The sequence below is a fragment of the Polypterus senegalus genome, chromosome 18, assembly GCF_016835505.1.
Source record: "Polypterus senegalus isolate Bchr_013 chromosome 18, ASM1683550v1, whole genome shotgun sequence".
Lineage (NCBI taxonomy): Eukaryota > Metazoa > Chordata > Cladistia > Polypteriformes > Polypteridae > Polypterus > Polypterus senegalus.
Window position 1 is genome coordinate 47,419,770 of NC_053171.1, and position 16,254 is coordinate 47,436,023.

At 41.1% G+C, this 16,254-nt stretch overlaps 1 protein-coding gene across 1 annotated transcript; it reads left to right on the top strand.

The window, feature by feature from the left end:
- Positions 1-1,851: 1,851 nt before the first annotated feature.
- LOC120519017 (organic solute transporter subunit alpha-like) lies at positions 1,852-14,940 on the top strand. Its single transcript, XM_039742096.1, has 3 exons — positions 1,852-1,957; positions 10,596-10,851; positions 14,121-14,940. The coding sequence occupies exons 1-3, from the start codon at positions 1,886-1,888 to the stop codon at positions 14,255-14,257; spliced, it is 465 nt and encodes a 154-aa protein (XP_039598030.1). The 5' UTR covers positions 1,852-1,885; the 3' UTR covers positions 14,258-14,940.
- The last annotated feature ends 1,314 nt before the right edge of the window (positions 14,941-16,254 follow it).

Genomic DNA, 16,254 nt, shown 5'->3' on the forward strand with positions numbered 1-16,254 from the left:
GCTTAAAATTTTAAATTTGCCATTTTTTATCAGTCTTAGCATTCAGTCTGTCTGTCTGTCTTACCTTATGTTCTGTTGAATTAGTTTGGAAATCTTAATGTTAGCAACAAAAATAAAATAAATCAAAATGTAAAATGGAGTAGTAAAGTAAGAAGGTCCTAACAGTCAAAACTAACAGACCAGGTCAGGTCAGGGTGAGGAGCATGCACTGGTATAGCGCACTGCCACACCCACCACATGACAAAACATCTCGGGATCCTGGTTGGCAACCCCATAGGCAGACACGCAGTCCAGTCCCACCCTCCGGATATGACCATCTATCTGCTGCAGCCGTGTATTATGTGGGTGTCGTCCTCTTGGCCTGGTCCAGACGCTTGGGCCCTCAACAATGAGGATACTGCGAGCCGGATCACCCTCGGGGAATTGCACCACATGGCCGTAGTGCCGTAACTGACACTTCCTTACAATGCAGGCAATGTGCCTCATTCGACACAAAGTCAAACCAGCGGACCTACAGTATTTAATTAGTAAGTGTCACAGAAAGCAGGGTATATTCTCACAGGAAGATCTCACTCATTGCATTCACAATTCCATTTGTTGCCATTGGGATCACAGGTTCGGGCTTCTGAGGATCAAGCCGGTTCAAATACTTCTTCATCCCAACTGCTGTTAATCTTCTAAATATGTTTTACTTTAATAAAATCCGCAGGCTTCACTCCTGGGTTTAACAGTTACTATTCATGATAATCTTTAGTTGAGTCTTAATGACGGTTTCATTTTTATATGTAAGAGGCTTGTTCTTATATCATAAGTATTATGAATTCTGCTATATTTATTTATTTATTTATACAAAGTCATTTTTCCCGGCTGTGGTTTTGATATGATGTATTGGTCCCTCTATAAAATCCTGTTCACAAATCACATTCTCTTTCTGGGACAATGAATTTGCATTGAATTAAATTGAAGTGAATATATGGGAAGTTCTATAAGAAAGCAGTAAAACTGCAGAGCAGCTCACCATCATGAGACTAGTTAAAACACGCATTAAAATATTTTCCTTACCTTGCTTATAGTATGGTCTATTATTATCTTGAATTTGTCCCTTCCTTGCCCCATAGTTACACAGGAATTTCCCTGTTTGGTTTCTTTCATCTGACTGTTGCCTACCTGGGGGGCCAAAATGAGCTTCTTGATAAGCTGCAGTTCCTTGAAACACCTATGAGTGTTGGTCCCTGCTGTTGTTGTTGCCTGTGTCTACCAAAGTTGAAAATTACCAAGTAAGTATACTTGCTGCAAATGTTAAATATGACAGGAATATTTAATTGATTTCTTTTTGTTTCCATTATAAATCACTGGCAGTTGCATGTGACTTGACAGAAGCTGTGAATTAACAGTGGGCTTGAAAGTGCCTAAGGTGGGGTCGGCGATGAAACAGTACCAGTGTCTTCAGTTGTGACAATGAATTCATTAAATATAATAGTACATTTAAAATGAAAATAAAAACGACAGTTTTTAAACTCAAAAGTAAGAAATAAATCCAATTCACAACCTTTAAGCCTTTTAATCTTTTGTTCATTTTTTCAATTTGTGTCAGCTAAAATATGTTGAAAGCAGTTCCAGTAAATGCATGATGCTGTAGCTGTGTAGAATATATAGTATGTCCATGATTGGATTAGTTCACTGTTACCAGGAGCCATCTGTAAAGCACCATCTAGCACAGAAAGGTGTGTTTCTTCCCTTTGTCTCATGTGTCCAGGGATGCGCATGTGTTACATTCCAGGATGGAATTATTAAGCAGAATTTTGTGTTACTTGGAGCCTTATTGTTCTTTTCTCTTGTGTGCAGAAAAGTCTACACCATTCTGAGAGTATCAATCTCCCAAACCATGATTCTGCTGCCAGTTCTGCAGTTTATCAATGCTGTCCTGTGGGCGGATGGGAAATACTACAAGGAAGCGGTAAAATCACTGATCACACCTTCACTGACGACATGACACCTTGTCTTTACTGTCCCATGCTACATGATCCTAACTTCTAGTCACATGCTATCACATGACATGACATGTTAAATGTAAATGCTTATCCTGTAAAGCAAAAGAAAACATCTTTTTCATTAAAATGACAAAAAATGTCATTGAATTCAATGGAGTAGCACAATAATATATGAAAATATGAAATGGAAGAGAACAAATATATAGCTGCTGTACTTACACCTGTTGTCTAGACAACGTACAGTGCCTGTAAAAAGTATTCACCCCCTCGGAAGTGTTTTGCATTTTATTGTAATACTAGACATTAGGCCCGTTAAAATAACGGGCGCTAGAACAGTAGTGCATAGACATTAGTAGGAACAGTCTATATTAAATGGCAAGGGACCTTGTATGTGGCTGTAATATGTGTCACTGTATTGTGTGCCTTTAATTTTCTCTCTCAGTAATACTGGTTTGTATTTCCGTGAAATGCCTGTAATTTTGTCTGACAGTAATACAGTGGAACCTCGGTTCACGACCATAATCCGTTCCAGACCGTATGAACTGTATGTAAATATATATTTTTTAAGCACAAATATAGTTAACTATACCATAGAAAGCACAGCGTAATAGTAAAATAAATGTAAAAACATTGACTAACACTAAGAAAACCTTGAACAACAGAGAAAACTAACACTGCAAGAATTTGTGCTATAGCCTTATGACCCGCTCGCTAAAAACCCTTTTTTTAATGAGTTTTAAGCACAGGGGAAAAAAATCAACATTTGAAAAATCTTTAATTTAATAAACAACCAAGAAAAGTAACATTGCAACAATGCACGCGCGTGCCTGTGTGTGTGTCTCTCTTGCACGCCTTTGTGTGTGTCTCTCGCGTGTCTGTCTCTTAAGCGCACGCCTCTGTGTCTGTGTGTCTGTCTGTCTGTCTATCTGTCTGTCGCGCGTGCCTGTTTGTCTCGCGTGTGTACAGTATGTGTGTGTGTGACTCGCGCGCGCCTGTGTGTGTGTGTCTGTCTCTCTCTGCACAGGGAATGCATAGGAAGAGCCTGAACACATGCTGTGTGGCTCCGCACATGCGCACTTCTCCAGAAGACACACACGGACTGTGCGCGCCTGTGTGTGTGCGTGACTCGTGCGCGCCTGTGTGTGTGTGTGTGTGACCCGTGCGCACCTGTGTGTGTGTGTGTGACTCGTGCGCGCCTGTGTGTGTGTGTGTGTGTGTGACTCGTGCGCGCCTGTGTGTGTATCTCTCTGCCCAGGGAATGCACAGGAAGAGACTGAACACGTGCTGTGTGGCCCCGCGCATGCGCACTTCACCAGAAGACACACGGACACTGGACGCACACAAGGGTTTTATTAAAGAGGATGATGGGGGCTCTGCCCCCGCTTGCTTTGCTCACCAACCCCGGGTTTGGTTAACCGGATATACAATTTAAAGAGATTATTTTAATGGGAATTGTTACATATGCATTGTTTTCACTTTTCCTTTAAAATTTCAGTTGAAACAATATTTGGAATTAACTTTTTGTCAATATCACAATGAATTTTGATTCTGTGTTTGGATTTACATTGTGACAACGCAACGTATAACTGCCCATGAGTGAATATCATTTCTTTCTCTCTAATAAATAAACCGACTTTTTCGAATGTTTATCCCTGTGATTTGTTAATTGTCATAGCAAAAGTTATTCTCATGGAAAACTGTAAACGTTTTAATACGAATGGCATATCAAGATCTCCTTTGGTGTTGTAAAAGGTGCTATATAGCGCCCGACCCAGCACAGACCACTCAGAGGCACGTGTACAAAACACACAGGATGAGGAATGACCCACGGCCAGGGAGACTGCCCCCAGGCGCCCCGGGGAAGGTATAGCACTGTCCATGGTGGCTCCCCCAGGACGTATGCAGCAGAGGCGTCCCGGCCGGGCATGGGACCCGGCTGTCCGTCACAGTGTCTAATGTTATTCACGAAATATGTACTACATTACCTTTCTTGTCGCCTATTAAAATTTTACATGTTAGAATTGTTCAACCAATTTTTAATACAACTAATCTTGTCCTATTGCATAGTCCATCACTTATACATAAGTTACGCGATAACATTAGGACACATCCTTCTTTCAACAGTAATTCTGCTGGTGGAACAACAACAACATTTATTTATATACAGTAGCACATTTTTATACACACAGTAGCTCAAAGTACTTTACATAATAAAGAATAGAAAAAAAAAAGACACAATAAGAAAACAAAATAAGTCAACATTAATTAACATTGAATAAGTAAGGTCCAATGGCCAGGGGGGACAGAAAAAACAAAAAAAAACTCCAGACGGCTAGAGAAAAAAATAAAATCTGTAGGGATTCCAGACCATTAGACTGCCCAGTCCCCTCTGGAAGACCGGATGGTGTTAACAATTGTAGATATTCTTGAGGATATTGTAAATTGATGTTTTCATCTTCCACACGATCACCACCACCTGCTTCAGCATAGTCTATTCATACGCATTTAATTAATTTGCCGTGTAACCAATTGACAATTTTTTGCATTAATTTGTTTGACTTCGTCGTTTTTCGCTGCCATATTTAGATGAATGGGTAATTCTAAACTGGATCTTCGTAAGTGTGTGTGTGTGTGTGTGTGTTCATAAGTAAGCCCTTTAATGGATTGGTGTCTGTCCAGGTTAAGTGCTGGAATGCACCTGATGACTGTGATTTTCTTTGAAAATAGTTGTAAGTAGGACGTGACTTGAAAGAATCTCATGGCAAAAGTCTCCGTCGCGCATGACTTTCTTCCAAAGGTTGTAAGTATGGTGTGACTTAAAAGAATTTTATGGTAAAAGTCTCCATCTTGCGGGACTTCCTTACAAAAAGTCTCTTCAAAAAGTCATGTCTCGTCACAGGATTAGTCTTATCTCGTCCCAAGATTTTTTTTATTATAATAGAAAAATAGTACAGCATTGAATCACAGTGCATTGGACATGCCTTTTTTGACACTGATCAACAGAAAAAGAATCTCTGCAGAAGTGGCCTAAATTAATTACAAATATAAAACACAAAATAATCAATCACATAAGTATTCATCCCCTATGGGTCAATATTTAGTAGATACACCTAAGGCAGCCATGATAGTCTGTGCTCACTGGTCTCTCCTTATCAGCTTTTCATTTCTGCACACAGCGGTTCTCCTCCATTCTTCTTTGCAAAATTGCTCATGCTCTGTCTGACTTCATGACGATTGCAAGAGAACAGCCTTTATCAAGTCCGGCCACTGTTATGCCTGGTTTTTCCACAACTGGCACACTCCTTTTAAACTTGAAATACTGATAGATATAAACCGATGATGGACTGGTCAATGAGGACTCACACACACAGCTAGGGTAGGTGTAAAAATGCATGGTGCTTTTATTACCAAAACAAATAAAGTGCAGTGAAGATCTCCATAAATAAGTCAATGAATAATCCATTGTCACACATGTGCGAGTAGGGGGCAGCCAAAGGACCCGATGTGTCGCGTGAACCCGGAACACAGGGGAAGAAGCCAGTGCAGTAACTTATCTCTCTGTTCTCTCACAGGAAGGACAATCTGCCAAAGAGCCCGGGTGCGTGAGCTTACTTCCCATTCTACAACCAGATAACCGCACTCCTTCTGCATCGCTTAGTCACGTACCGTCCCTTCCTGATGACACCACCTTGCTCCCAGGGTTCCCTGTTGTTCCCCACATCCTTTTCGCCGTCCCCGCCTCTACAAATACGCCATCTTGCCACCAGCATGTTGTATGTGAAGATGTATACATCTAGGCTGTTTTTGTACTGACCCTAAAACGATACTATACGGGGACGGTTTCCCCAACACTTAATCTTGTCTGTCTCAGTGTGCTTACGTTTACACCATTAAAGCAGTGTTCTTGTTGAAGTTAAAACAACAATAAATAATTAAAATCCGCAGGTTTAAACAGTCAGTGCCTGTCTATAAAATCCATCATGAGCTGCAGTGCATCCATTCAAACCAACTTCTCCTCTGCTCTCCCTGTAAGGTTTCCTTAGCAAGGACAGATGTCCACCAGCAAGAAGATGAATCACTATATATATAGTAGTGAGCGGCTAGGGGTGATATCCAGCCAGGATGCCCAGGAGGACCGGAGGAGGGCTTGCACCTCCTCCAGACCACGAGGGGGTGACTGCCCTGGTTGCTTTGGGGGTCACGGGTACAGAGCTTTGAAGTTGAATCCTGTAGGGACCCATGGTCACCGCCAGGGGGCGCCCCACTGCCTTTGGATCCCTGGACCTCAGCACTTCCATCACACCCGAAAGTGCTGGGGGGAAGAGGACCGGGGACACCCGGAGTTCATCCGGGTGCGCAGCCGGCACTTCCACCACACAGGGAAGTGCCGGCGGAAAAGTGTCGGGAAGCACCTGGAGCACATCTGGGCATGTATATAAGGGGCCGCCTCCCTCCATTCGACGGCAGGAGTCAGGTGGAAGTGGACAGAGTCTTGGAGGAGAGGAGAGGAGGTGGCGAAGAAAGGCATTGAGGCATTGTTGAGGGCCTGGACTGAGGGTGATTGGTGCTGCGGCACTGGGGTGTGTGTGTTTAACATTGTGTATAGTGTAAATAAACATGTTGTGGTGCAATCAAAGATGTCTACCTGTCTGTGTCTGGGCTGTTCCCCACAATATATATATATATATATATATATATATATATATATATATATATATATATATATATATATATATATATACACATATTGTAGTATATATATATATACATCTATAGTGGTAGATCAGCCTCGACACAGACAGACACGGACACAATATTCCAAAAAAACACACTCTTTACTTTATAAAGTCCAGCACACAACACAGTGCTCCTGCACCAAACACCTTTGTCAGTCCATTTCTCTCCTCTCCAGACTTCTCCTTCTGCCTTTCCACCTCTCCTCCTGAGCATTGCCAGCTCCCCAAATACAGTGCCTCTTATACAACGCCCCGGACGTTCTCCAGGTGCTCTGAGATGGTCTTCTGGCAGCACTTCCTGGTGTGGCGGAAGTGCTGTCCTCCTGTGCTTGGGAACCATCCAGGTGCTTCCCAGCTCCGTATCCGTGCTCTTTGATGGAAATCAGGGGGGCAGCCCTCTTGTGCCCAGGGGAGATATTGCCCCTCTCCTGGGCCCTCATGTATAATGCCGTGCGTAGAACTCGCACTATAACATGGCGTAAGAACAAAAGCCGAAATGTGCTTACGCAAAGAAAAATCCAGATGCAGGAATCTGTGCGTACTCCAACTTCCACGCTCTTCGCTACATAAATCCCGATCAGCGTGAAAACTAACGCCGTGCACGCATTTTGTAACGCCCCAAATCCTCCCAGAATTACGCCTATTTGAATATGCAAATCAATATAAATCGCCCTTAAGCGCAGCCTTCTGTGAAAAGACAATGGGAAAAGCACGGGGAAAATATAAGAATTTCAGCGAATACCAAGTGGAGGCAAAGGAAAAACATACTATTTGTTCAAATAAACCGTGGTATAATCAACAAAATGAAGTTGATCGAGTGACATAGCGTGTTGGAGAAGCTTGAAAGCTCACATTCACAAAATCGCACAGTGCCGGAAATAAAAAAGAAGTCACATATCAAAGTTGCCGTGAAAAGAAGAGTTGTAAGCCCACTGAGTGTCATATGAAAGTTTATTAGGGTACAGAGAAAAAAGGCACACAGTGGGGAAAAAGCACGAAATGTCAACTTTAATCTGGAATTTTCCACTTTAATCACGTAGTTTATTTTGTCATTTAGTAGAACATTATAAACTTCATCTTAAAATCGTTTAATTAACCAGTTTCTCAAATCACATCGTAATTAAAGTAGCACGTTAAATGCTTTGTTTTGTATTTGATCTTCTACTCGTATGTGATCTATGTGTGTGAATCACTACTTGCTTCTTAAACTGGCTCTCTTCCTCCAACTGGACACAGAGTCCATTACATTTGTGATATTACAGCTCTCTGAATAACTAAAATACTGAGATGTATACGTGATGTCATTTTCATGATGATAGGAGCTAAAGCATTTATTAAACATGTGTTTCATGAGCCTCGTGCTCATGACAAGCATTTATCTTTTGTCGAAATTTGTCGCTGCGTTTTTAGCTGTGTTGTTATTTTCTTTCTGTTTTATATTCAATATATATTGGCGTAGCCGTCACTGCAGTCAGTGCTTTTCTTTCCCCAAGTAACCGATCGCCATACAATCAGCTCTGTAATAGAAGTTAAGCTATCTGTAAGCCTAGCGCGTAGTACATGTTTAATTATTCTATCCTTCACGACACTCCCAGTGAAGAAGATTATTTAAATGAAGTTAAAGTTTTATGTGTATAATTTAACAAACATATTTTGCTGCATTTCACCTTAAAAATGATATCGTCATCATATGTAAATACGCGCTTTATAAAGTGGCCCAGGTTGTGAGATATTATAACTGTAGTGCAAGTTTACAGTGGGGTGATTGTACTCATAAGTACAAACAGTTCTACAAGGAGCAATTGATTGAGTGCGTTTAAAGTTCTAGGGATTAAACTGTTTCTGAACCGCGAGGTCCCTACAGGAAAGGCTTTAAAACATTTTGCAGTGGCTGAGACAGTGTGTCCTTGAAGCTGTATACCGATAATTCTCTTTCCGATCAGCTGCTGCTGTGATTCACACTCAGATACAGTGATATAAATACTCCGAGTCGTGCAGTGAGAGTAATATGGAAAAAGATGATCCGCTGTGGCAACTCCTAATGGGAGGAGCTGAAAGAAGAAGAAGAAGAAGAACGCTAAAGCAGTTATGGTATTTGGAATACTATGGCTGTTCCCTGGACCATTATATTGTTACGAGTTAATTACAGTCAGATGCATTACACTAATAAACAATATGCGGTTAGTTTCTGTGTATTTATAAAGCCGCGTCATGAAAATAATGAGTAATCACACAAGAACAGTACCATTGCTTTGACGCTGGGTGCCGCCAGTTTGCAAAACCGAGCGGAGAACTTGCGTACGACAAGGTATGAGGTACCGTGGAAAAGTGTGTGGCTTTACGCCAAGTGTAGGTTTTATACATCGCGATTTGAACGTGAAAAAGTTCTTACGCAACATTTCTGTGCGTATGCACCATTTATACATGAGGCCCCTGGTCCTTCCCTGCTCTGGGTGTCCCGGTGGGGCACTATATATATATATATATAAATCTTGGGCAAGACTTTTTTCCGGTGACGAGACATTATCTTTTAAAGAGAGACACTTTCACATCCCGCAAGACAGGCACGTCACGTCATACTTACCACCTTTGCAAGCAAGTCCCGTGATACACATGCAGAGACAAAAAGAGATTGCATAGTGTTTAAGGCAGCATTTCTCAACCTTTAAGTATTTGAGACCCGAGTTTTCATAACAGTTTTAATTGCGCCCCACCTAACATTTTTTTGAAATGTAGATGCATATTTTATTATACAGTACCTACTTAACTTTTATCGACATTTATCTAACTCTGTATTTATTGTTCTAGTGTCAAAATGGAGTTAAGGTTAATTTGTTTTGGTTTCAACAGATGTTTTTTTTCATATTTTTGATTCTTATTTTCTTTTTTTCACATCTTCGCGCCCCCTTTTTGTTACTTCGTGCCCCCCTAGAGGGGCCCGCCCCACAGGTTGAGAACCACTGATTTAAGGACAAAAGGACAGGTGCTGTATAGGCTTTAAACGTTCAAAGCAGTGCCCAAATGCCGAACACGGGGAACAAAAGCAGCAGCAAACTAGCAGCTGATCAAGCAAAGAGATGGTAAAAAAAACCAACTGTTACTTGTTCCCCAATGTATCACCATTAAAGAGGGGTTTCAGAGGAGCGACCGCGTCACCTTGGTGTGCATTCAGTCACACTCTTCACAACAGGTCATGTGGGGGTGAATTGGTATGCGAACAAAGTTTAGATCACATGGTATGAGAGCGCGTAGCGCTGGCGAGGGGGGAGGGAAGGGGTAGGCGAGCGAAGTGCAGATCACGTGGCTTAACAGCATCAGCAAGCCAGTAGCTGATTGAGCTTCTATCCCATTGTATCACCATTTAAGTGTGGGTTTGGAGGAGCGGGTGCATTCAGCCCCTCTCTTCACAACTGCACAAAGTTCAGGCAGGGGGGTTAAAGGGGTTGGCAAGCGAAGCGAGCAGGGGGCAAAGCCCCCTAGTATATACATATAAAACCTCCTTATATTATTAGATGGGACCATCCTGTGCCCATGACCTACTTTTGACCCACTAGAGATTTCAGAGACATAAACAATACTCACATTTTACACCAGTAATTGCTGTTCTGCAGGCTTTTGTTGTAAAGTAAATGAGTAGTTATTACTGGCATAAGAATTTTGATCTTGCTGGACGATGCCTTCCTTTATTTCTTGCTTTAGGGTGGACCTCCTTTGCATAAGATACAGTACTATAAAAATAAATAACTGTGTCTTGCTTTACACTATTGAAGGGTTTCTTATCTGTTTATGTCATTAAGGGACTGCAGGGGAAGTTTCTTAATTAACTCTCAGAAAGATTAAAACAACTGTGTGTGTTTCTGTTTTGAAGCTTGATGTCCATAACCCGCTTTTCTACATCGGGATCTTGATGACCATCTCCACCCTCACATCTCTGTATGTGTTTAACTTGTTGATGAGGGGTTCCTTCCAGATTGCCGAACGTACCTTAAACTTGGTGCCAAAATATGCCACGATTATCCTCTGCATGGTCATCACTACTTTACAGCCTCTCATCATGGAGACTCTCACTGGTTATAATGTAATTCCCTGCTGGAGTTCCTTCTACTGGGAAGGAAGAGCCTCAGGTAGGCAATTACACAAAGTTTTATATTTGTTGGGGCGGATGTGATATGAATGCTCCTTTCTAGCTGTAGATCTTTACACATGGGATATACAGTGCCTACAGTGCTGTGCTAGGACTCACAGAATTGGGTACAATATTGACTGGATGATGCTTAAAATAAAAAGGACTTATTTTTCAAAAATATCATAAAATCCAGCAATTTATCTATGAGAGTGAGCATGCTTTATAATGCTTTGCAAAGGGCACAGGATTGTTGTTGATCTGGAAGAAATCTCATGGTACTTCAACAAAAATCCACACAAACCCAGGAGCAACATGGAAACTCCATACAGATAGCAGGACTCAAAACCAAGATGTCCACAAAGCAGCAGTCATTACCACTATACCATCATGCCTCCATTAAGTATTGCTTGCTTACTGTTACTATGTCTCCATTGTCTTGTAAAGTGTTTTGAAAAAGCATTTTCTCTGAACAACACAGTAACCAAAAAACTGGACACAGATGATATTTTTGATTAAAAAATATGATTACCATATGTGGATGAGAGTAAGAATGCCAGTATGAGAAATCAGGCTGACTACTGACAAACTCTGAGAAAGAATGGAAAGAGAGGGTGTTGGCTGTGTGCAATCCCACATGAGCCCAAAACCAGAACAGTGTATAAGATTTTATGTCGGGAGTACACTAAACATTTTATAATTCAAAGCATAAAAAATATCTGACTAATGTAGGGCACCACTGGGTAAAGCAAAAAGGAAAAAAATCAAAAATAGCTCACCATCACCTGTGTTTGTACATATGGTATACTGTATTGAACGCCCCATGAACTAACAGGACCGAGTTAATCTGTATCAGCCTCCATGCATGCTACTGCTCATATCACATGGACTTATCTTATCTTGATGCTTCTCTTGTGACCAAGGACATAGCAGTATGTCAACAAATAAATCAGTCACAGATCAAGTTTTTTGCTTCAACACTCTGGAGCAATCTGGTGACACAGTAGTTAGCATTGCCGCCTCACAACTACAGAGCTTCATATCCAGGCCCTGGCAAGTTCTGAATGCGTCTCTCTGGGTTTTTCACTGGACACTCTGGTTTTCCTACATCTCAGATACGTACAGGTTAATGCTATCTTCAAATCTAACTTGCATCCTGTCAATGATTGCTAAGTGCCTGAAGGTGTATGGAGATACTCCAGCTTCTTTAGCTACTGAATTTAGAGGGTTCAGTAATAGAAAATGGACAAGTCACTTCTTCTTTGACCAATAAATGTTTTGCTTAAATACATTGGGACAGTGGTTAGCACTGCTTTTTCCTTAGATAGATAGATAGATAGATAGATAGATAGATAGATAGATAGATAGATAGATAGATAGATAGATAGATAGATAGATAGATAGATAGTCATGGCCAAACATTTTGAGAATGACACAAGTATTGCTTTTCACAAAGTTTGCAACTTCAGTGTTTTTAAATCTTTTTCTCAGATGTTTCTATGGTACACTGAAGTATAATTACAAGCATTTCATAAGTTTCAAAGGCTTTTATTGACAGTTACATTAAGTTTATGCAAAGTGTCAGTATTTGCAGTGTTGGCCCTTCTTTTTCAAGACCTTTGCAATTCACCCTGGCATGCTGTCAATCAACTTCTGGGCCAAATCCTGACTGATGGCAGCCCATTTTTGCATAATCAATGCATAGAGTTTGTCAGAATGTGTGGGTTTTTGTTTCTCCATCTGCCTCTTGAGGATTCACCACAAGTTCTCAATGGCATTAAGGTCTGGGGATTTTCCTGGCCATGGGCCCAACATTTTCGATGTTTTCTTACCCAAGCCACTTAGTTCTCACTTTTGCCTTATGACACTGTGCTCCATCATGCTGGAAAAGGCCTTGTTCATCACAAAACTATTCTTGTAAGGTTGGGAGAAGCTGCTCTCGGAGGATATTTTGGTACCATTCTTTATTCATGGGTGCAGGATCGGGGCACCACCAGTGTAGAGCTTGCTCAGGAATGGCAGCAGGCAGGTGTGAGTGCATCTGCACACACAGTGAGGCGAAGACTTTTAGAGGATGGACTGGTGTCAAGAAGGGCAGCAAAGAAGCCACTTCTCTCCAAGAAAAACATCAGAGACAGACTTATATTCTTCAAAACATACAAGGATTGGACTGCTGAGGACTGGAGTAAAGTCATTTTCACTGATGAACCCCCTTTCCGATTGTTTAGGGCATCTGGAAAAAAGATTGTCCAGAGAAGAAAAGGTGAGCACTGCCATCAGTCCTGTGTCATGCCAACTGTAAAGCATCTCGAGACCATTCATGTGTGGGGTTGCTTCTCAACCAAGGCAGCGGCAATCACAATTTAGCCTAAGAACACAGCCACGAATAAAGAATGGTACCAAAACATCCTCCGAGAGCAACTTCTTCAAACCATCCAAGAACAGTTTGGTGATGAACAATGCCTTTTCCAGCATGATGGAGCACCGTGTCATAAGGCAAAAGTTATAACTAAGTGGCCTGGGGACAAAACATCGAAATTTTGGGTCCATGGCCAGGAAACTCCCCAGACCTTAATCCCATTGAGAACCTCTGGTGAATCCTCAAGAGGCGGGTGGACAAACAAAAACCCACAAATTCTGACAAACACCAAGCATTGATTATGCAAGAATGGGCTGCCATCAGTCAGGATTTGGCCCAGAAGGTGATTGACAGCATGCCAGGGTGAATTGCAAAGGTCTTGAAAAAGAAGGGCCAACACTGCAAATATTGACTCTTTGCATAAATTTAATGTAATTGTCAATTAAAGCCTTTGAAACTTATGAAATGCTTGTAATTCTACTTTAGTATACCATAGAAACATCTGACTAAAAGATCTAAAAACACTGAGGTAGCAAACTTTGTGAAAAGCAATACTTGTGTCATTCACAAAACTTTTGGCGACAACGATAAATAGATAGATAGATAGATAGATAGATAGATAGATAGATAGATAGATAGATAGATAGAAAGTATTTATTCTACTAGTGTAAAGTGATTAGATTTGCATCCAGCTGTATTAGTTACAATTTCACAGTATTAATATTGTAGAATACGTCAGTCATTGTCTGTTAGGACACATGCTGGAGCAGCTAAATACCATTCAACACACAGTGAGCAATGCTGCTTCACCCGTGAAGTGACTCATTATAGAGCCTGAAGACTGGTTGATTGACTTACTATGGCTCATTAAAGTAATAACTACCCTGATTTTTATGTACCTTGTTTTACAGAAATGGACCATATGCTGAAGATACTGGAGATGTTTATTCTCATGTTGGTTGCTCGACGGTATTACAGAAAACCCGCCCCTGTATTGCCCATGAGCTTTGAAAACTCACTACAGGAAACCCCTTACATGGCAGAATGAACTGAAGATTTCTTCCAGCATCCTCATGTTGTGACATTTACTTCTCCAAGAGGTATTTGTAGACCTCCATTTCACAAGTCAAGGATACAGATCCTAGCTTATACAAAAAAAATCCTTCCAAGTGTGACGGAGGAGTCTGTATTTTCAGTCCTTTAAAACCGTAATCCTCCCAAATCTGATTAATGCTATTTATTTGAGGCTGTGAGGCCTCCGTTCTTAATAAGAGGTCAAAGAGGCTTCTGAGAATGAAGAACAGGAGATCACCTTGCTTGAGGTTCATCTCTGTAACTGCGAATGTGAGGCGATGATCCTGCTGAGGCCTTAACAACACCTCGGTACACAATCATATCCTTTTAAACAAGTCAGCTGCTGGATGTGTGCAGTCGTGGCTTATTGATCTTGGAGGACCGGGGTTCTGAAAATGCATTAAAGTATAGAATGGTAGACAAACAGAGCCATGCAGCCTGGCAGGAAGACTTTGACTAATGTGATTTTAGATAATAATTTTAGCTGCAGACGGTGGTGCTTCCGCCCTTTCATAAACCCCGACCCTGAACATCTTTTAAATCTCATCATTTTGACAAGGACTGTTTCCAAGTGACTGAGAACTTCAACAAGCTCAATAAAAGCCTCGTAGTTGTTGTTTTTTTGTTAGATATGCGTGTGCGTTCATCAGGTAACGAACAATAAAAGTGATTTAAGCAGGTCTTGCTCACATAAAGCACGTGTGATTGTAGGTGAAATAGTTATTTTTTTAAACCCTATTGGAGTTATGCATTACTTTTTTGTGCTCTTTGCGCTAATTAATAATAATAATCATACATTTTATTTATACAGCACCTTTCCCATGCTCAAGGCGCTAATTATAGGGTCAGGGCTGGTGCTGGATTAGTGCAAGGCTGAGACCTCAAGGGAGCCGCATTAAGCTACATCAGGACCTGACCTACGTGACACTCTGCTCTTTGTCCAGGCTGACATTTGAGAGAAGGACCTGGAATGTGAACAAATGAAATTGCTGTTGAAAACAAGACTCTTTTTGGCATAAAAGTGTCTGGGGTGGACCACTCACAGAAAAGGGGTTGTATTGCTCCCTGAGAGGCCCATGGTGTGTGATTGCTGGTCCTTTAAAAGGCATTCTCAGTTTTGTTGTCATTTTGGGTTAATTAGCCCCTTATTTCTTTTTTTCATTGTAGAGGACAATGCAACGTAAGTGCCAATATAAAGTAGCGTAGTACAGGTAACCTGGATGCAGTTAGGCTTTGATTAAAACGGTGTTTTAAGTTTTAAACTTCTTCAGTTATTCACAAGTGAAGAAGAGTGATGAGTGAAAGTCGTTGAATTCGGTTCACCTCAGTTTCAGTGGAAACACAGAAATGTTTAGGAATTTTGGTGAACTTGGAAAAATGCATTAAAGTAATGGAGAAACTGTACTAATTTTGAATTGTTTATAATGGTGCAGTGGTCTTTTAAGTGTCCCCAAGGGCTACAGAACTGTCTGCCCACTATGCTGGACCAATTATTGTGGTCAAAAATGTGACCTGAGCTGTGAGGCAGCAGTGCTAAACACTGAGACACTTCTTAAGATAAAATTAAACTCCTTTATCTCTCTCTGCATCTCCAGAGCTCCATATCACTACATCTGACTAACATCCACAGAGCCTGTGATGCAGCATTATATACTTGGGGACCTCTCCTGTCCTTATTCTGTCTGTATTACATACAGCAGTGAGGCGCTCATTATCAATCAATCAATCAATCAATCAACATTTATTTATATAGCACATATTCATACAAAAAAATGTAGCTCAAAGTGCTTTACAAAATGAATAGAAAAATAGAAGACACAATAAAAAATAAACATAAGTCAACATTAATTAACATAGAATAAGAGTAAGGTCCGATGGCCAGGGTGGACAGAAAAAACAAAAAAACTCCAAAAGCTGGAGAAAAAATAAAATCTGTAGGGGTTCCAGACCAAGAGACCACCACCACAAAGA

Excerpts from the sequence above, each read along its gene's own strand:
- LOC120519017 (XM_039742096.1), top strand. The coding sequence starts at position 1,886 with ATGATTCTGCTGCCAGTTCTGCAGTTTATCAATGCTGTCCTGTGGGCG. Across the intron at positions 1,958-10,595 it reads GGAAATACTACAAGGAAGCG|CTTGATGTCCATAACCCGCT; the intron begins GTAAAATCACTG and ends TCTGTTTTGAAG. Across the intron at positions 10,852-14,120 it reads CTGGGAAGGAAGAGCCTCAG|AAATGGACCATATGCTGAAG; the intron begins GTAGGCAATTAC and ends CTTGTTTTACAG.